This window comes from Pseudorca crassidens, chromosome 7 (genome assembly GCF_039906515.1).
Source record: "Pseudorca crassidens isolate mPseCra1 chromosome 7, mPseCra1.hap1, whole genome shotgun sequence".
Classification (NCBI taxonomy): domain Eukaryota; kingdom Metazoa; phylum Chordata; class Mammalia; order Artiodactyla; family Delphinidae; genus Pseudorca; species Pseudorca crassidens.
Window position 1 is genome coordinate 23,196,492 of NC_090302.1, and position 21,118 is coordinate 23,217,609.

General features: G+C 43.0%; 1 protein-coding gene across 1 annotated transcript; it reads left to right on the forward strand.

Annotated features, from left to right (window-relative positions):
* The first annotated feature begins 453 nt into the window (after nucleotides 1-453).
* TXN (thioredoxin) lies at nucleotides 454-20,086 on the forward strand. The gene is made up of 5 exons (XM_067743689.1): nucleotides 454-612; nucleotides 11,135-11,239; nucleotides 11,684-11,743; nucleotides 19,260-19,325; nucleotides 19,818-20,086. Exons 1-5 carry the CDS (start codon nucleotides 589-591, stop codon nucleotides 19,878-19,880), a joined length of 318 nt encoding a protein of 105 aa, XP_067599790.1. The 5' UTR covers nucleotides 454-588; the 3' UTR covers nucleotides 19,881-20,086.
* The last annotated feature ends 1,032 nt before the right edge of the window (nucleotides 20,087-21,118 follow it).

Genomic DNA, 21,118 nt, shown 5'->3' on the forward strand with positions numbered 1-21,118 from the left:
GGAGGTGCACAAGCAGAAACACTTCCTGGTGATCGTTACTCAGCATTTTGTGGGGTTCGCGGGGCTGGCGGGCAGGGGTGCGACGGGCCTTTTCGAGAAATCGTAGGTGGCCTCTTCTCGAGCCTGGGCGCGTCCGATTAAGGCCTGGCTGGCCCCTTCCCAGGTGACCCTGTAGCTCATTGGGTGGCCTCCGCCCGCCATGCATAGTGCAGGCGCCCTTTACGTCACGCATCCCCACTCCCAGGTGGGGTACAGGTGGGAGGCGCCGAAGGTCTCCAGCCCAGAGGACTCCCAGGAGCTCCGCCCCGCGCCCGCCCCAGCCCTGCCCCTCCGGCCCCGCCCCTGCCGGCGGTCCCGCCCCCGTCCGGCCGCATCCGGGAGGCGGGGCGTAGCCCAGAAGCCTAGGCGGGCCCGGGAGGCCCCAGCGGGCGCGCCCCCGCCACACTTACGCCGCGCGCGCCCGCCCGCCCCGCCCACCGTTGCTATAAAGGGAAAGCGGGCTGCGTGCTCTCCAAGCTTCGTCCGGTGCCTTGGATCCGCTTCCGTGTATTCCAGTGTAAGGTCGCTAGTCAGACAGCAGCAGCCAAGATGGTGAAGCAGATTGAGAGCAAGGTAAGCGTTCCGGGGCCGGCCAGGGCGCGGCGCGCAGCCCCGGCAGGTGGGGTGGGCGGTGGGCCGGAGGTGGGCAGGCCGCCCCTTCGCATCTCTGGAGGAAGGGGACGCGGCGACTCGGCCGGGGACTGCGAGGAGCCCGGGCCTGGGCGCTCCCGGGGCGGTGGAGCGTGCCCTGGAGGGCTAGGTCCGGGTAACCTATGCGCCCGGGGGATGCACGCGCGTGGGGAGCGCCCTGGAGTCCTCCATTGCGCCTCCGCCCCCTCCCCACCCCAGCCGGGAAACCGCGATTGGGTGAAGGATGGAGGGAGTCTGCCGTTGGCCCCCATTTGTATCCGGACACGGGCCCGGGCAAGGAGGTGGAGGGCTCCTTGGAGAAAGCCGGGGCTTGCTGGCTGCCACTCTCCCCGGAGAGCGGCGTGATCCACCCGCGCTGGGTGCAGTGAGCTCCCTGGGGAGTGGATTTAGGCCGGACACCCCCGGCTGCCTCCAGCACTGCTCGGCCGCAGAGCTGACGCGTGTTGCATCCGCGCGAAGGGAGCGGTTCCGGGCTGGAGACACCCCCCGAACCCTTTCGCTTGTACAAGTCCGGCCCTAGGGGCCCAGGTGGCGTCAATGAGGTGAAGTCCGGGCCGCGCCCTCGGGACTCCTCCTCCTGCGGCGCAGGGCGTGTTTCCGGCAGCTCAGGCTTTGGAATGACTCAGTCCGCAAGGCTGGGCCCAGGGACCTTCACTGCCCTACCCATCTGTGATTCACCCACGGTGAATTTCGTGGTCGGTGGGTTTCGCTAGAGCCAGGAGTGCCCCTGAGAGCGGCCGCGCCCCGTTGTGTGCTCGTCGGCTTTCTGGTACCCAGACGGCGGTTCTGTCCTTTTAGGAATGACCAAGACAAAAAGTGTTCCATGTCGAGAGTTATTGCAAACTTAATACCCTCCTGCTTGGAAAACTCAGAGCCTAACAGTGTCTGGTGTACTGTGGCCCCTCAAGGAGTGGATGTTAAATGCTGAGGCACAAAACTGAGTGGGAGAAAACTGATGTTGCTCAAACAGTGGGACGAAACCGTTTACCCTGCGATACCGCCCACCCCAGTAAAGCAGGGGAAAGGCGGGTCGCGTGCCCCGACCTGGTTTAGGTGCTGGGGTTAGCTTTGGAAATGGAAGTTTGTCTGTTAATGGTTCCTTATCTTTTTGTTCCTTTTACAACCAGAAAACATAAAGATCGTTGTAGAAAGTTTGGGAAGAGAGATCTTCTATTTCCTAGACGCAACCACAAAATAGTTGAGGTTGTTTTTATTTCCGAGCTGTGTGTTTGTCGTCTAATTTAGCCTGAACACTTTCCGTGTAATTAGAAGCTTTTTGCGATCATTTCAATATCTGAAGACATTGCTGGACATTTGGGCAGTTTTCCACGCTTCAGTGAATGTTTCTGTTCATAAGGCTTTAAACAGAGTTCAGGCTGTTTCCTCAGGTTAGGGTCTTGAGTGCAGGGTCAAGGGATGTGAACCTTTTATGACTTATTAACAACCTTTTCATTGGTTGAAAAGAGAGTGCCTTGGGCTTCCCTGGTGGCGCAGTGGTTGAGAATCCGCCTGCCAGTGCAGGAGACATGGGTTCGAGCCCTGGTCCGAGAAGATCCCACATGCCACAGAGCAACTAAGCCTGTGCGCCACAACTACTGAGCCCGCGTGCCACAACTACTGAAGCCAGCACGCCTAGAGCCCATGCTCTGCAACGAGAAGCCACCGCAGTGAGAAGCCTGTGCACCACAACGAAGAGGAGTCCCCGCTCGCTGCAACTAGAGAGAAGCCCATGTGCAGCAACGAAGACCCAATGCAGCCAAAAATAAATAAATTTATTTAAAAAAAGAAGAAAAGAGAGAGCCTTAATATTGAGTTTTTTCCACATATTTTTATTCAGTGTCTACTGAGTGACAAACAACAGTCTATGAGGGGAGGAGCGGATGGTCTTCTGCAGAGTCTGGTGACCTCATCAGTAGAACATCTGAAAACCTATGAAAGGAGTGAGAAATCTTTGGTCTATATGAATTGTTTCAGAATCCAAACACTACAAGCAGAAAATTGGTTCCTGGAGCACATTTCAGTCTTTCCCTATTTTAGTTCTCGTAATTGTGGCACCCTCCTCCCCTCATCAATACCAAGAGGTACAAGGGTGACAGTAAATTCATTACCCAGAAAAGCACTATGGCCTGGGGCCCAAAGTCCCTGATAATTAGTTGATGTTCAAAACTATGATCCAGAGTCAATCAAAAGCTAAGCTAATGTTTCTTGTAAATTTTGAGTACGCTTTAGCTTTTCATCCTGATGGACTTCGTGCCGTGGGCCATCCAAGACAACTCTGAGGTTTTGGTAGTTTAGAGCCACTGGGATCCATTTCCACTCCAAGTGTGTTAATGGACTATAAAAGTGAGGAGGAAGAAATCAAGTTTTTTGAAGAATGGCCACTGCCATTTCTTTTCTTCTTTTTTTCTAATAGTATTTTATTCATTTTTTTAAATTTTTTAGATTTAATTTTATTTTTTTTATACAGCAGGTTCTTTTTTTTTTTTTTTTTTTTTGCGCTACGCGGGCCTCTCACTGCCGTGGACTCTCCCATTGCGGAGCACGGACTCCGGACACGCAGGCCCAGCGGCCATGGCTCACGGGCCCAGCCGCTCCGCGGCACGTGGGATCCTCCTGGACTGGGGCACAACCCTGTGTCCCCTGCATCAGCAGGCGGACTCTCAACCACTGCGCCACCCAGGAAGCCCCAACAGGTTCTTATTAGTCATCAGTTTTATACACAACAGTGTGTACATGTCAATCCCAATCGCCCAATTCAGCACACCACAATCCCCATCCCCCTGCGGTTCCCCCCCTTGGTGTCCATACATTGGTTCCCTACATCTATGTCTCAACTTCTGCCCTGCAAACCGGTTCATCTGTACCATTTTTCTAGGTTCCACATACATGCGTTAATGTACGATATTTGTTTTTCTCTTTCTGACTTACTTCACTCTGTATGACAGTCTCTAGATCCATCCATGTCTCAGCAAATGACTCAATTTCGATGGGCATTTAGGTTGCTTCCATGACCTGGCTATTGTAAATAGTGCTGCAATGAACATTGGAGTGCATGTGTCTTTTTGAATTATGGTCTTCTCTGGGTATATGCCCAGTAGTGGGATTGCTGGATCCTATGGTAATTCTATTTTTAGTTTCTTAGGAACCTCCATACTGTTCTCCATAGTGGCTGTATCAGTTTACATTCCCACCAACTGTGCAAGGGGTTCCCTTTTCTCCACACCCTCTCCAGCATTTGTTGTTTGTAGATTTTCTGATGATGCCCATTCTAACTGGTGTGAGGTGATACCTCATTGTCGTTTTGATTTGCATTTCTCTAATAATTAGTGATGTTGAGCAGCTTTTTATGTGCTTCTTGGCCATCTGTATATCTTCTTTGGAGAAATGTCTGTTTACGTCTTTTGCCCATTTTTGGATTGGGTTGTTTGTTTCTTTAATATTGAGCTGCATGAGCTGTTTATATATTTTGGAGATTAATCCTTTGTCCATTGATTCGTTTGCAAATACTTTCTCCCATTCTGAGGGTTGTCTTTTCGTCTTGTTTATGGTTTCCTTTGCTGTGCAAAAGCTTTTAAGTTTCATTAGGTCCCATTTGTTGATTTTTGTTTTTATTCCCATTACTCTAGGAGGTGGATCAAAAAACATCTTGCTGTGATTTATGCCAAAGAGTGTTCTTCCTATGTTTTCCTCTAAGAGTTTTATAGTGTCCAGTCTTACATTTAGGTCTCGAATCCATTTTGAGTTTATTTTTGTGTATGGTGTAGGGAGTGTTCTAATTTCCTTCTTTTACATGTAGCTGTCCAGTTTTTCCAGCACCACTTATTGAAGAGACTGTCTTTTCTCCATTGTATATCCTTGCCTCCTTTGTCATAGATTAGTTGACCATAGGTGCATGGGTTTATCTCTGGGCTTTCTATCTTGTTCCATTGATCTATGTTCCTGTTTTTGTGTCAGTACCATATTGTCTTGATTACTGTAGCTTTATAGTATAGTCTGAAGTCAGGAGTCTGATTCCTTCAGCTCCGTTTTATTCCCTCAAGACTGCTTTGGCTATTCGGGGTCTTCTGTGTCTCCATACAGATTTTAAGATTTTTTGTTCTAGTTCCGTAAAAAATGCCATTGGTAATTTGATAGGGATTGCATTCAATCTGTAGATTGCTTTGGGCAGTATCGTCATTTTCACAATGTTGATTCTTCCAATCCAAGAACATGGTATATCTCTCCATCTCTTGGTATCATCTTTAATTTCTTTCATCAGTGTCTTATAGTTTTCCGCATACAGGTCTTTTGTCTCCTTAGATAGGTTTATTCCTAGGTATTTTATTCTTTTTGTTGCTATGGTAAATGGGAGTGTTTCCTTAATTTCTCTTTTAGATTTTTCATCATTAGTGTATAGGAATGCAAGGGATTTCTGTGCATTAATTTTGTATCCTGCAACTTTACCAAATTCATTGATTAGCTCTAGTAGTTTTCTGGTGGCATTTTTAGAATTCTCTCTATATATAGTACCATGTCATCTGCAAATAGTGACAGTTTTACTTCTTCTTTTCCAATTTGTATTCCTTTTATTTCTTTTTCTTCTCTGATTGCTGTGGCTAAAACTTCCAAAACTATGTTGAATAATAGTGGTGAGAGTGGACATCCTTGTGTTGTTCCTGATCTTAGAGGAAATGTTTTCAGTTTTTCACCATTGAGAATGATGTTTGCTGTGGGTTTGTCGTATATGGCCTTTATTATGTTGAGGTAGGTTCCCTCTATGCCCACTTTCTGGAGAGTTTTTATGATAAATGGGTGTTGAATTTTGTCAAAAGCTTTTTCTGCATCTATTGAGATGATCATATGGTTTTTCTTCTTCAATTTAATATGGTGTATCGAATTGATTGATTTACATATATTGAAGAATCCTTGCATCCCTGGGATAAATCTCACTTGATCATGGTGTATGATCCTTTTAATGTGTTGTTGGATTCTGTTTGCCAGTATTTTGTTGAAGATTTTTGCATCTATATTCATCAGTGATATTGGTCTGTAATTTTCTTTTTTTGTAGTATCTTTGTCTGGTTTTGGTATCAGGGTGATGATGGCCTCATAGAATGAGTTTGGGAGTGTTCCTTCCTCTGCAATTTTTGGAAGAGTTTGAGAAGGATGGGTGTTAGCTCTTCTCTAAATGTTTGATAGAATTCACCCGTGAAGCCATCTGGTCTTGGACTTTTGTTTGTTGGAAGATTTTTAATCACAGTTTCAATTTCATTACTTGTGATTGGTTTGTTCATATTTTCTGTATCTTCCTGGTTCAGTCTTGGAAGGTTATACCTTTCTAAGAATTCGTCCATTTCTTCCAGGTTGGCCATTTTATTGGCATAGAGTTGCTTGTAGTAGTCTCTTAGGATGCTTTGTATTTCTGCGGTGTCTGTTGTAACTTCTCCTTTTTCGTTTCTAATTTTATTGATTTGAGTCCTCTCCCTCTTTTTCTTGATGAGTCTGGCTAATGGTTTGTCAATTTTGTTTATCTTCTCAAAGAACCAGCTTTTAGTTTTATTGATCTTTGCTATTGTTTTGTTTCTATTTCATTTATTTCTGCTCTGATCTTTATGATTTCTTTCCTTCTGCTGACTTTGGGTTTTGTTTGTTCTTCTTTCTCTAGTTCCTTCAGGTGTAAGGTTAGATTGTTTGAGATTTTTCTTGTTTCTTTAGGTAGGCTTGTATAGCTATAAACTTCCCTCTTAGAACTGCTGTTGCTGCATCCCATAGGTTTTGGATCGTCGTGTTTTCATTGTCATTTGTCTCTAGGTATTTTTTTATTTCCTCTTTGATTTCTTCAGTGATCTCTTGGTTATTTAGTAACGTGTTTAGCCTCCATGTGTTTGTGTTTTTTACGTTTTTTTCCCCTGTAATTCATTTCTAATCTCATAGTGTTGTGGTCAGCAAAGATGCTTGATATGATTTCAGTTTTCTTAAATTTACTGAGGCTTGATTTGTGACCCAAGGTGTGATCTGTCCTGGAGAATGTTCCATGCGCAATTGAGAAAAAAGTGTAATCTGCTGTTTTTGGATGGAATATCCTATAAATATCAGTTAAATCTATCTGGTCTATTGTGTCATTTAAAGCTTCTGTTTCCTTATTTATTTTCATTTTGGATGATCAGTCCATTGGTGTAAGTGAGGTGTTAAATCCCCCACTATTATTGTGTTAATGTCGATTTCCCCTTTTATGGCTGTTAGCAGTTGCCTTATGTATTGAGGTGCTCCTATGTTGGGTGCATATATATTTGTAATTTTTATATCTTCTTTTTGGATTGATCCCTTGATCATTATGTAGTGACCTTCCTTGTCTCTTGTAACATTCCTTACTTTAAAGTCTATTTTATCTGATATGAGTATAGCTACTCCAGCTTTCTTTTGATTTCCATTTGCATGGAATATCTTTTTCTATCCCCTCACTTTCAGTCTCTGTATGTGTCCCTAGGTCTGAAGTGGGTCTCTTGTAGACAGCATATATATGGGTCTTGTTTTTGTATCTATTCAGCAAGCCTATGTCTTTTGGTTGGAGCATTTAATCCATTCACGTTTAAGGTAATTATTGATATATATGTTCCTATGACCATTTTCTTAATTGTTCTGGGTTTGTTTTTGTAGGTCCTTTTCTTCTCCTGTGTTTCCCACTTAGAGAAGTTCCTTTAGCATTTGCTGTAGAGCTGGTTTGGTGGTGCTGAATTCTCTTAGCTTTTGCTTGTCTGTAAAGCTTTTGATTTCTCCATAGAATCTGAATGAGATCCTTGCTGGGTAGAGTAATCTTGGTTGTAGGTTCTTCCCTTTCATCTCTTTAAGTATATCATGCCACTCCCTTCTGGCTTGTAGAGTTTCTGCTGAGAAATCAGCTGTTAACCTTATGGGAGTTCCCTTGTATGTTATTTATCGTTTTTCCCTTGCTGCTTTCAATAAGTTTTCTTTGTCTTTAATTTTTGCCCATTTGATTACTATGTGTCTCGGCATGTTTCTCCTTGGGTTTATCCTGTATGGGACTTGCTGTGCTTCCTGGACTTGGGTGGCTATTTCCTTTCCCATGTTAGGGAAGTTTTTGACTATAATCTCTTCAAATATTTTCTCTGGTCCTTTCTCTCTCTCTTCTCCTTCTGGGACCCCTATAATGTGAATGTTGTTGCGTTTAATGTTGTCCCAGAGGTCTCTTAGGCTGTCTTCATTTCTTTTCATTCTTTTTTCTTTATTCTGTTCTGCGGCAGTGAATTCCACCATTCTCTCTTTCAGATCACTTATTCGTTTTTCTGCCTCAGTTATTCTGCTATTGACTCCTTCTAGTGTAGTTTTCATTTCAGTTATTGTCTTGTTCATCTCTGTTTGTTTCTTCTTTAATTTGTCTAGGTCTTTGTTTAACATTTCTTGCATCTTCTCCATCTTTGCCTTCATTCTTTTTCCGAGGTCCTGGATCATCTTCACTATCATCATTCTGAATTCTTTTTCTGGAAGGTTGCCTATCTCCACTTCATTTAGTTGTTTTTCTGGGGTGTTATCTTGTTCCTTCATATGGTACATAGCCCTCTGCCTTTTCATTTTGTCTGTCTTTCTGTGAATGTGGTTTTTGTTCCACAGGCTGCAGGATTGTTACTCATTTTATATATACATATTTTTAATTTATTTATTAGTTTTGTCTGTTGGGTCTTTGTTGCTGTGCGCAGGCTTTCTCTAGTTATGTTGAGCAGTGGCTACTCTTCGTTGCGGTGCATGGGCTTCTCATTGCAGTGGCTTCTCTTGTTGCAGAGCACGGGCTCTAGGCGCACAGGCTTCAGTAGTTGTGGCACTCGGGCTCAGTAGTTGTGGCTCACGGGCTCTAGAGTGCAAGCTCAGTAGTTGTGGCGCATGGGCTTATTTGCTTCTCGGCACGTGGGATTTTCCCGGACCAGGGCTTGAACCCATGTACCCTACATTGGCAGGTGGATTCTTAACCCCTGCGCCACCAGGGACGTCCCTGCTGCCTTTTCTTGAACTCCCAACTTTAACACACAGGCACTTTGCTGAATGCTTTTTTACAAACCACTCTTATGCCTGTTGATTACCTTTGGAATGGGTGTGTTTAGGAAAAGAGATGCTAGGTGCTGCTCTTATTTATCTGCCCCAAATACATTGTTTTGTTTTCAGAATGTTTGTGTTAGTGATGGGGACCTTTATCAATCCTCACTGGTAGTTTCTGGGAGCTAGAAATTATGGTTTGCTTCTTAGTCAGATAGTATTGAATGATTTTCACACTGATGTCTGTTTTAGGCAAACTTTAGTATCCAGAGAATAGAACTTGTCATGAAGTCCTACATGTACCTGGCTCTGTGACTCATGTTCAGTGAAGCCAGAAGTTATTGCTGAAAAATATTCTAGGTTGAGAGTAACCTCACGTGTATTTACTGAGGGCCAACCATGTTTACAAAACCATGGATTCATCTGACCAGACGTTGTCAATCTTTATTTCCCTGTCTTACCTGGATCTTGCAGTAAAGAATGGCTGGTTTGACCTAAAAAAATCACATTAGGGAAGGCTTTGAAGGAAATTCATCTGGAAAAAATCGGTGATGGTTTGGGAAAACGATTTCTGTACTTCTTACTCTCTGTGTGCACCCGCCACTACACACACACACCTCCCCACGCCCAAAGGTGTGGTGTGTTTATTTGTATGCAGGTTTGTACCTGCATAACTGAACTGGGTACAGAAGTCATGACCTACCCATTCCAGGAAACACCATTTGTGAATTGTTTTCCCCAATGAACATGAGGCAGAAATTAGAAAGCTAGAGCAGTAACCTCAGAGGAATTCACTTTAGTTTTTTTTCGTTAACGGTGCATTATTTACTTTCTTCTTTACTTGGACCAAATCTGATCTGATTCTTAGCTTTCAGAGGAGGGCGGGCGTGGTGTTGGTTTTTAATTAAACCAATGTGACTGGCATTCCCCCCCCCCCCCCCCCCCCCCGTGAAGAAAACCGAGACTTCAGATATAGATGTTTGTGTTTTGATTTCTCTTCATGGCCTTGGTTTTGGTCAGCACCAGCTGACTGTGGTTAAAAGAGTCGTCCCTTGTTAACTAGAAGGTTAGGTTGCTAGGGTTACAGTATCAAAACCATTGGTAAATTATTCAGGGAGGCTGGTGGTAAGGGATTTCTTGACCATTTCTGCTGGTGGAATTTTATTCAACAAGCATGGCTTACGAAAAACAACCAAGAAAATTCCCTTCACAAGGGACTAACACTTTCATTTGGTCAACAATGAAGGCAGAAATCAACGATAGGATGTATGATCTCAATTCTGGAAACTACACTAAAAAGAGTATAAGGCCATATGTTTAATGTCAGCAGTGGGTGTAAGGGTGTGGAGAAGGTTCTTTTCCTTGATATTTATTTTTTTTACCTTTTGGATGTTCTACCATAGACAATATTAGCTTAATCAAAAAGTTTTAGTTTTTAAAATAACTTGTGGTGTTTTAGTTGCAAGAGTCTGTGCCTTTGTGACTTATTCAATTGAAGTGTGATTCCTTGGATCAATGAGCATTTAGTGAATGTCTACCATATGTTATACCTAGATTTGATGTGGAAACTTTTTTTTTATAAATTTATTTTATGTATTTATATTTTTTTGGCTGCGTTGTGTCTTTGTTGCTGCTTGCCAGCTTTCTCTAGTTGTGGCGAGCGGGGGGCCACTCTTCATTGCGGTGTGCAGGCTTCTCATTGCGGTGGCTTCTCCTGTTGCAGAGCATGGGCTCTGGGCGCATGGGCTTCAGTAGTTGTGGCATGCAGGCTCAGTAGTTGTGGCGCACAGGCTTAGTTGCTCCACAGCATGTGGGATTGTCCCAGGCCAGGGCTCGAACCCGTGTCCCCTGCATTGGCAGGCGGATTCTTAACCACTGCACCACCAGGGAAGTCCAGATGTGGAAACATTTTTAATACAAATGTCTTTATTTTCCTTTCATTTACTTAGTTTGGATGTGGATTAACCAATTAATACTTTATGAAGACAGACTGTATACATCCTACTTGTTTCATCTTATCAAATAACATTACACCACAGTAGGATTTCCTCAAACAGTTTATTTGCTTTGTTTTCCTTTTTTTATTAAAAAAATAGGCCCTGGGCTTCCCTGGTGGCGCAGTGGTTGAGAGTCCGCCTGCCGATGCAGAGGACACGGGTTCGTGCCCCAGTCCGGGAAGATCCCACATGCTGCGGAGCGGCTGGGCCCGTGAGCCATGGCTGCTGAGCCTGCGCGTCCGGAGCCTGTGCGCCACAACGGGAGAGGCCACAACAGTGAGAGGCCTGCGTACCGCCAAAAAAAAAAAAAAAAAAAAAAATAGGCCCTGAAAGCAGGACCTCCAAATTGTGTTTTGTGTCGCATTTTATCAGGGCTTTTGGAAATAAATGTAACTTAACATCTGCTTTTCTCTTTCCCTTAGTATGCTTTTCAGGAAGCCTTGAACAGTGCGGGAGAGAAACTCGTAGTAGTCGACTTCTCAGCCACGTGGTGTGGGCCTTGCAAAATGATCAAGCCTTTCTTTCATGTAAGTATTTATTAGCCAACTTCTGCTTTTGTAAACTATTTGTGTGTCTGGGGTTGGTGGTCACAAAGCTAGGAAAGAAGGACAGTTAGAGGTTTTGTTGTTGTCGGGTCTTTGGTCTAAAAATCATAGCATAACCGTTTAGGTTTGACACATACAGCCTATTGAAGACGACTTTCAGAAGTTAATTTGGTTGGCTTAAGTGGTTTTGTTTTTCTTCACAGTGAAACATGGGCCCTATTTGAAGTTCAGGAATCAGAGTTGATGTTTCAAATTATTTTATACCAAGGAGAATTTGATTCAGGGAAAACGTCTTTTATGCTTACCTGTCCCTAAATATTGGGATCTTTAGTCCCTACTTTTAAGTTTCCATTTAAGAAGCTTCAGGGTATTGGCTGCCATTACCCACTGCTAAATCTTTGTGGATTTTTTTTTCTAATTTTCTAGTCTCTCTCGGAAAAGTATTCCAATGTAGTGTTCCTTGAAGTAGACGTGGATGACTGTCAGGTATGTGGCTGGAAATTTGGAATAATGTTGAGCTTTTTGCATTGGCCTTTTTCTCTGAATTACACATTGCTTGTTCTCATGAATAAGTAAAACACTAGAATTACAACCCTAGTTAAAAAGTTTATTTCAGAAGAACAGGTAATTATGCCAATTATGAGCTTAATCCTAGATGTCTGTCAGGAGCTAAGTACATCACATCCTAAAATAAAATGGTTAAGGCATCTGTTACCCATCTTTACTAGTCACCTGTCATTCTAAAAGCCCAAGTAATCTACCTAACATTCTGAGATGCTCGACAAACAGAAATTGAAGAGACCAGACACCAAGATGCCTGATTAGAGAGCTGAGAGAAGAATTGGGGGGAACATTTCAAGATTGGTTTAATTTAACAAATGCTCGTTTAGCACTTGGGACCAGGCGCACTGTTCTTTGTGCGTAACAAGTATGGATTCATTTAATCCTTTGTCCTGTCATCATGCCCAGGTTGACCGTGGAGTTACAGTTAGTAAGCAGCAGAGCAGGGATTTAAACGTGTGTGGGCAGGTTTGCTTAGCCCCAGCAGGGCAGGCGTGGGTTAGGGTATGAAGTGGCAACAAAGGTGCTCGACCTGGCTTCCAGTCCTGGCCCAGTGACGTCTGCTTTAGGCTCATTCTCGTATCCCTTGAACCTTGGTTCTTCTATGACCAGATCTTAATACCTGCCCCCACCAACCTTGTAAGGTTGATTATTCATTGAGCAAACATGGAAATCCTGCAAAAGGTCCAGAAGGGTCTATAAAAAGGGTGGGGCCGGGGTGGGGAAACGTATGGCAGTATTTTCTAAGCCTGTGGGCACCTCCCAGTACCACATTGCTTATTCCCAGCACATTTCTCATCTTTCTTTCTTGCCGGACAAGCTCCTTGACTTAAGCTTCACATCCTCTCGAGGAATTCTCCTTTAGTTACTCCCTTTTATGCCCAGACTAGGTTTGTTCCCTTCCTCTGTGTCCCCCTGGTGTCCTCTGCCCCTCCTTTTCGTGGATTGATGGTTGTCCAGTGGGAGGATCGTGTCCCTTACTAGCGCTGTGGGCTTGGTGAAGTTATCTGTTCTGTGCCTCAGGTTGCACCTCTGTTAAATGGCAGCGTTAATCCAGCATGTAAGGCACTTGTCAGGATCGTGTGAGATAAGACCTGGGAAGTGCTTAGAGCAGTGCCTGGCACATGATAAGCATTCAGTAAGCTTAGCTATTACTGTAATGATCTTTGTGTCTGTCCTTCATTAGTCTGTCAGTTTCTTGGGATCAGGGACCCTGTCTTATGCGCCTTTGTTTCCTCTTTATCAGCACACCTGTCTGACCTGTGGTAGGTGAAGAATGAATGAATTGGTATGGTTGTCAAGTAAAGTTATTCTGATGTGTCCTGGGTTTTTGTTTTCGTTTTTTGCAGTACGTGGGCCTCTCACTGTTGTGGCCTCTCCTGTTGCGGAGCGCAGGCTCCGGACACACAGGCTCAGTGGCCATGGCTCACGGGCCCAGCCGCTCCGCAGCATGTGGGGTCTTCCCGGACCGGGGCACGAACCTGCGTTCCCTGCATCGGCAGGCAGACTCCCAACCACCGCGCCACCAGGGAAGCCCTGGGTTTTTGTTTTAAATAAGAGTAGACAGCATGTGTTTGTGAAAAAACTCTTGCTCCCTATTTTAACCTAACTAACTTATTTTTTTAAATCTCGTCACCTTAGCCAGGTGAAAATGGCACCTGGAAGGGACTAAAGAAACTGGTACTGACCCTACCAGACAGCAAGTGAATACATTTTTATTTGGAAATACTAACATATGCTAGAGGCTGCACTAAGCCCTCTGCCTACGTTGTATCATTTCATCCAGGCAGTGACCATGAGAACTATTTTTATCAGCATCCCCCTGAACAGATAATGGGACTGCAACACAGAAGGGTAAAAGGTCGATTGAGGGCTTCCCTGATGGCGCAGTGGTTGAGAGTCCACCTGCCGATGCAGGGGACACGGGTTCGTGCCCTGGTCCAGGAAGATCCCACATGCCACGGAGCGGCTGGGCCCGTGAGCCATGGCCGCTGAGCCTGCGCATCCGGAGCCTGTGCTCCGCAACAGGAGAGGCCACAACAGTGAGAGGCCCGCATACCGCAAAAAAAACAAAACAAAACAAAACAAAAAGGTCGATTGAGGCAGAGCCTGTGGATTTGGCCCCTGTATGGTGCTGGGGCCAGGACCAATGCTTTCTGCCTCAATCCAAAACCTTTGGGAAGTAGGTGTGCAGAGCAGGCCCAGACTTCAATATGACAGCCCCTCCTTTAGACGTGGTTGTCATCCTCATCATCACTCTAAAAGTATGTAGACCTCTAGACCTTGAAGTGACCTTCTCATAAGTTGGGGACCTTTCACTTTGAGCAACATATGATTTTTTGTGTGTGTGTGGTTTTTTTTTAATACTCTTAATGACAACTATTACACCATCTAAATAGCCTCATCAACTTTTTGCGGCATTAAAAATTGAATTCCAGAACCCTTTGGTCACCCCATACGCATAGCAATAGTCTGTCAGTTCCTACTTACCTGGCCATTCAGCAGAGTTAGCAAGGCAGGTGATTCAAACAAAAAGGAGTTCATTATCAATCCATGAGTTGTTTTTCCCCCATGGAATTTATGAATTACATGAGTGGATCTTCTTTTTGTTGCTTTGGAACGCTGTAGATAAAACCATCCCCTGATTTTGGCTCGAAAAGAATCAGATGAGGGATAAAAATGACATCAATTCATTATTTTGAGTATTAGATCATATCATTAAAATAGATGGAATATTTTAGGACTGAATTTGTTTTTATATTTTTTATGCAGATAATTCCTGTCCATGCAGACTCAGGGTACTTAATGTTTATAGTATCTTTGGGGCAAACAACACCTAGTTTTAATAGAAAAATCTCTGAACACTTGGGCTGGAAGAGATGAGCTTTTAGGTGTAATAGATTCAAATGGACAGTTAGGAGGCATGGACATATAATGTGGTACACACACAAAACAACTCTGTATGCATAGCGAAGTGTGAATACTACTTTTGAAAATGATAGGCTGATCTTATTTCCTTAACAGCAGACTCTACTCCCAACTCTACAGAGTATGATACTTATAAGCTCAAAAGAAACAAAGTAACTTAGGCCTGATAGTTTTGCAACCTTTTAGGATGCCATGTGTTTCCGTTATGAGAACAGCCAGCAATGAGTTAATAACAGGTGACAACAGCAGATTTAAAGTTATTTTGGCTATACAGAGTGCTGAGCTAGAAACCAATGAAACAAAAGTTAATAAGGTAAAATGTAGCCTCGTTACACTTACTAATAAAAACTAATAAAAATCTGAGCTGGGCTAAAACTATAGGGATGGAGAACAGAGTGGGGGTGGGGGCTAAGGGGGAGTATTTGACCACAGAGAAGCTACTGAGGAAGTTTTATGGGAGTGAGGGAAGAGTTCTGTATCCTGATTATGGCAGTGTTTATATGACTACACAAGTTCCAGATTGTTTATTTTTTTAAAAATGGCAGGATCTGGGTCTGTCATTAGAGAGTGGGTAGCTTTCTGTTTTTAAATGAGGGAAGTGATAAACTTGAGATCAAGAATGTTTTTAAAACCTCAAAGGTAACTACTTAATTTTTAAGTGTGCATGCCTTTCAAATCACTACAGGAGTGGGCCAATTGGTCCATAGAACAAGTAATAGAAAACAAAAGAAAAAAAGTAACAGAGGCAGTAGAGATCAAATATTAGTTATAGAACTACTAACCTTTACTGAGGTCCATGAAAGATTTTACTAGATGGGTATATACTGTCTTCCAGGATGTTGACTCAGTATTATTAAAATGCTAGTTAGTACTCTTAGATTCATCCAACATTTTTGGGAAATTGATCATGACATTCTGAAATAATGTAGTCAGGAAAATCCTGGAAAGTATTTAAAAAAACTAATTAGGAGGGAAGTCATAGAGGATGGGAAGGGGCAGGCCCCATAAAGTACATTAGCAGCAATAATTAAAACCAAGTGGTCTTGTAACCAGAGTAGGTATATAGATCCATGGACAAGACTAAAAAGTCCAAAAAAGAAGAATCGAATCTATTAAACCATGTATTAACAGTTAACCATTTGGGGTTAAGATGTTGCATCTCTACCTCATTCTTCACCCCCAGATACAACCTAGAAGAAAGCCAAACATAAATTCTAGAAAATACTGAACACGTAGAAGTGATACACTGTCAAGCACATTAACTGCCCCAGTTCTTATATTCTTAAGAATTTGATTAACCGTTTTTCTCTGTGGCCATTGCAGAAATGGGCCTGAACAGTTCACTCACAGAACTGGAGTCTCCTAAATCCAACAGAGCACATGTTTTCAGTGACTGGCGTAGGGAAGGGCAGATGGATCCTGTTACATGAAAAGTCTTAAACTGGATGTCAGAAATCATGATACGTACTGATAAACTGACACATTCAAACTGGGAGGTGGTTTAATCATGTGTGTCTAGAGCCTTTAAAGTGAATATTTTCATCCCCTTAGCAATGCTTACTTTCATGGGTGGGGATTGAACCACAGTGCAGAGATGCTTAGGCAAAATCTGAGCCTTTTACATTATCGAGCAGCAGATGAGTTAAAATGATCCATCCATACAGTGACAGCTTTCGGACCATAAAAAGGTGAGATTATACTTATCTAAATAATTAAAATTGAAAATGATCTTCTTAAACTGAGCGACTTTAAGGTTTTTTGCCCTGGGACGCGTCTGAATTTATTCACAAGAATGTGCGTAACCTAAAAGCCCAGTGTGGTGGATTCAATTATGGTACAGAATCCTGCATCACCTTTAAAAAAAAAATCACTTTCTTACCCAGTGAGAGCGAATTCTTAATGCTTTAAAAATTTACCATGTAAAGACTTGATTGCAATTTTTTTTTTTTTTTTTTTGGGCTGTGCTGGGTCTTTGTTGCTGCGCGTGGGCTTTCTCTAGTTGCAGCGAGCGGGGGCTACTCTTCGTTGTGGTGCGCAGGCTTCTTGTTGCAGTGGCTTCTCTTGTTGCGGAGCACGGGCTCTAGGTGCGCGGGATCTAGAGCACAGGCTCAGTAGTTGTGGTGCACGGGCTTAGTTGCTCCACAGCATGTGGGATCTTCCCGGACCAGGGCTCGAACCCATGTCCCCTGCATTGGCAGGCGGATTCTTAACCACTGCACCACCAGGGAAGCCCTTGACTGCAATTTTAAGACGTAAAACGTATGAACATGACTTACAACACACTTCAAGTCTTTCTCAAAGCATTGACACCACTTCTGAGCATTTATCTTGTTTCTAGTTTTTTGTCTTATTTTATTTTAAGTTAGGCAGTTGTACCAATGCAGGAATGCTAAGCTCTGGCTAGGAGAGGTATAAGGCATCCAGAATCTGAGAACGGCAATTAGACTATCATTTCCATTGATTGGGACCCTGTATTTTCTGCTGATAAGGCTTTGGGATTAGCGTTTTCATCTGAAGGTTGTGATCAGTATCCAGGTCCTGTTGTCTTTGGATGTGGAGTATCTTTTTTGATAGGTTCCAGTCTTTGTCAATGGTTGTCTAACAATGAGTTGTGATGTTGGTGTGCTCGAGAGGAGGTGAGCTCAAGGTCCTTGTACTCCTTCTTCCTTACTTATCTCCAGGTCCTGTTTTGCATGCTTTTATATGTGATGCAGGTCAGTTGCACCCCCTGTACGTTTCTATGATTAGAAGTGGCGGAAAGGGTGGCTCACACTTTCCAGACCACAGCCCTTCCACTGTGGGTACTATAAAAACAAAACTAACACCCACCTCTTTTGAGGCTTCCGCCAGCTGCTTGCATGAAAGATGGTATCCAACTGGTGGCTTCCAAGTGTCAGGAAGAGACAGGGAAGGGACTGCAGTAAACTGCTGCTCTCCGAGTGCTGGGAGGGGCCAGCCCAGTGTTTCCAAATCTTCAAGCAATTCAGAGATTTTTTCTTTTTAAGCATTTACATGAACCAAGTAACATATCTAGACCAGCTTCAGCCCCCTAGACAACCAGTTTCCAACCTTTTAGCTAAACCAGTCCTTCTACCCTTCTACCTTGTCATCTTCTGGTTTCCCAATTACTCATCCTCAAGGTCCAGAACCTTGACATGTGCAGCTCATCGTCTTCCTGTCAACTCTCCACCCCATTTTCCATCCTGGATTCTCAGACTACAAGGGAATTTCTGGAATTGTAGATTGGTACAGTTAAAATGTTATGATCTTCATTTGGATGGTCTTAGCACAGGTTCTTGGGAATTTCCTTATGACTGTTGCTTTCAGTGAGTACTTAGTGCCTGGAATATAGTAGACATTCAGTACATACTAGCCGTTTTATTGCAGCCATTACTGCCCTTGTGCTTCTTGTTGCCCAGCATTTAAAGAAAAAGTAAAGGTTATCTGGAAACAGCAGCGTCCACCACCCTTCCTGCCCAAACTGGCAACAGGACACGTGCAATTTCATAAAGACGTAAAACCACACTTTTCTGCCCGGCAGAGGAACAGGTGAAGTTAGGCTGGTGTGCTACCATTGACTGGTGGCTCAATCTAGGAACCACTCCTTTTTTTTGAGGGGGGGGGGGCATGCAGCCTGGCATATGGGATCTTAGTTCCCCAACCAGGGATCGAACCCACGCCCCCTGCAGTGGAAGCTCGAAGTCTTAACCACTGGACTGCCAGGGAAGTCCTAGGACCACTCCATTTTTAATTCCCATGTCCCTTACTCCTGAGTCCCCAACTGGAAGTCACCACGGTGTTTTTAGCTGACCTTCCTTCCTTTCCTGTGAAAGTTCTTTGGTCTCCGTGGTCTGCTTCTCAGAGTTCTGCCTCCGTGGTTGGTGGCCTCCACAGCTTTTGCTGCTTAGTTAGGGCTGTGTGGTTCTTTCTTCACTTCTCTCCTGATCCTCTTTGCAGTGCCAAGCTGATGTATTTGATCCCTAATGTACCTGTTCACTTGAAACTCTTGTCCAAACCAAGCCCTTTTCATGGCATTCCCCCTGCCAAACCTGGTGTGAACAAGGTGTTGAGAGGTAGGGGTTATAAAACAATAACAGAAAAACCAGTGTGGAGCTGTCCCTGTAGATCGCCATGACTTTATTCTTGAACAAGTCCTTTGTAAATAAGTTGTTCCTCTCCCTAACTCTAAACTTTTGCCTTTATGATCATCATCTATGTACCTCACTCCAGTACAGCTGGGAATAATTTGATTAAACAATTTGAGTCACTGTATAGTATCTGATTCTGGTATCTCTCAAAGATGAGAGTACGTATTAATTAGAATTTTAATTGAGAATATAACCAATTTGGCTTTTGTGCTGCCATTGTAGTCCTTGTTTAAGCGTATAAAAATTGGCGCTGAGTTCTGGGTACATAACAGGAAAAAGAATCTGGTTTTAGATCACAGGTACCAGAGCTCAGCACTCCTCATGGTCTTATTTTTATCTTCTTTCTATACCTCCCTTCCCCCCAGGATGTTGCTTCAGAGTGTGAAGTCAAATGCATGCCAACCTTCCAGTTTTTTAAAAAGGGACAGAAGGTAGGTACATCTGACCTTGAAGAAACCAGCTGGGTAATAATAGGAAAGCATGATACAGAAAAGAAGAAACTGAAGTGACTTACCCTTTACATTGGGAAGCACATCCCTGTTTTTTCCTTTTAAGAATATTTAAATATGTCATTCTTCATTAAGTACATAATGTGACATCTCATTGATAACTGATCTTTGCTAAAACTAAAATCACAGGGATTTGGTGATTAATCCCTGTGATTGGCGCTTCATATTTATATCACAGTGCATTTATCTTTGTTCAGAGGTATTTGTGTAAAAAAACTGAGTCTTGACTTTTGAGGGGTTTTTGTTTTTGTTTGTTTTTAACTTTAAAGAACTGGGTGTTATCCATGGATGTACATTTTCAATAAGCTTATACTTAACTTCCTCTCCTCCCCAGGCCCATTCTGTGGTCATATCTGATATACAAAATAGGGATGCAATGCTACATCTAACGGCAATTCAATATTCTCTCAACAGGTGGGTGAATTTTCTGGAGCTAATAAGGAAAAACTTGAAGCCACCATTAATGAATTAATCTAATCATGTTTTCTGAAGACATGACCAGCCTTTGGCTGTTTAAAACTTGTAATTTTTTTTATTTACAAAAAGGAAGGATCAAGTATGAAGACTATATACCTAACTGCCATCTGATAAGTGACAATAAAATATTAACTGTACCCTTTTTAAAACTGTCTGGTGTCTTTGCATAGTTTTCAAAATAAATGAAAACTGGCCATTTGATGATATTTAATGTCCTAGTTATTTTCATATGTTCTTGATCACTTTTTTTTTTTTTTTAAACCTTGTAGGCCACTGGTGATTGAAGATTTTTCCTGTACTTCTAGGAAAATCTTGTTGGAGGCAATGCACAGATAATAGAGTAATATGTTAAAATTCTGTTATTATTTTTGACCGTTTGCACAGAGAAAGTATTTTTTTTGTTCTAGCAAGCAGATCTCCTATGCTCTCTGAATGGTCCTCATGACCAAAATTGATGTCTGCCCATGAAGGAATTGTTTATCTCTGGTTTCAGATTCCTGTCCCAAAGGTTACAGTGAGGCGCCAATTTTGCTAATGGTAAAGGAGTTCTATTATCTGTTAGGAATTCTTCATAGGTGGCTCACAGGGAGTTCCCGCAAACGTTACTGTGGGAATTTGATTCTCTCAAGTATCTAATAAACTGGTTTTATATGCTAGATAGAAGTTCCAACCTAAGCAGTAAAGAGTGTGGACGTTACTGTTAATTTCATTCAAAGAACGTTGTTTCTTGTGTTCTAGACCCAAAGGGCTGGAGGAATGCTTGCAGAAATAGTTTTTAAATTTGTACAGTAAAAAATCAGAATTAAATCATATGCTCCTCACCATCCTTCTATTAATTTAATCTTTGCAACAATCCTATGAAGTAGGCACTGTAATCCCCACTTCCCAGTGAGGAAACAGGCAAAAAGGTTAAGTAATATCCCCAGCATCACACTAGTCAGTGAAGGATACGAGATTCAAACCAAGTGAGTCTGGAGCCTGAGTGCATGCTCAACTATTACACTGCTGCTCAGTGTAACAATGTAATAACTAGGTAAAATGATGGGCCCTTAGCTGGGTTTCTTTCCTCATCTGAAAATCAGGATACTGAACTTAGATGAACGTTCAAAATATTAATTGAATGCTTATTATGTGCCAGGCACTGTGCTAGGCTAGGGATATAGCTGTGAATAGGACACCCTTCTCATAGAGCTTACATTCTAGAAAGGGAGGCAAACTAATGAATAACAGACTGTGGA

Coding starts and splice junctions, on each gene's coding strand:
- TXN (XM_067743689.1), top strand. CDS start 589: ATGGTGAAGCAGATTGAGAGCAAG. Junction 11,240..11,683: donor TGATCAAGCCTTTCTTTCAT/GTAAGTATTTAT, acceptor CTAATTTTCTAG/TCTCTCTCGGAAAAGTATTC. Junction 19,326..19,817: donor TTTTTAAAAAGGGACAGAAG/GTAGGTACATCT, acceptor TTCTCTCAACAG/GTGGGTGAATTTTCTGGAGC.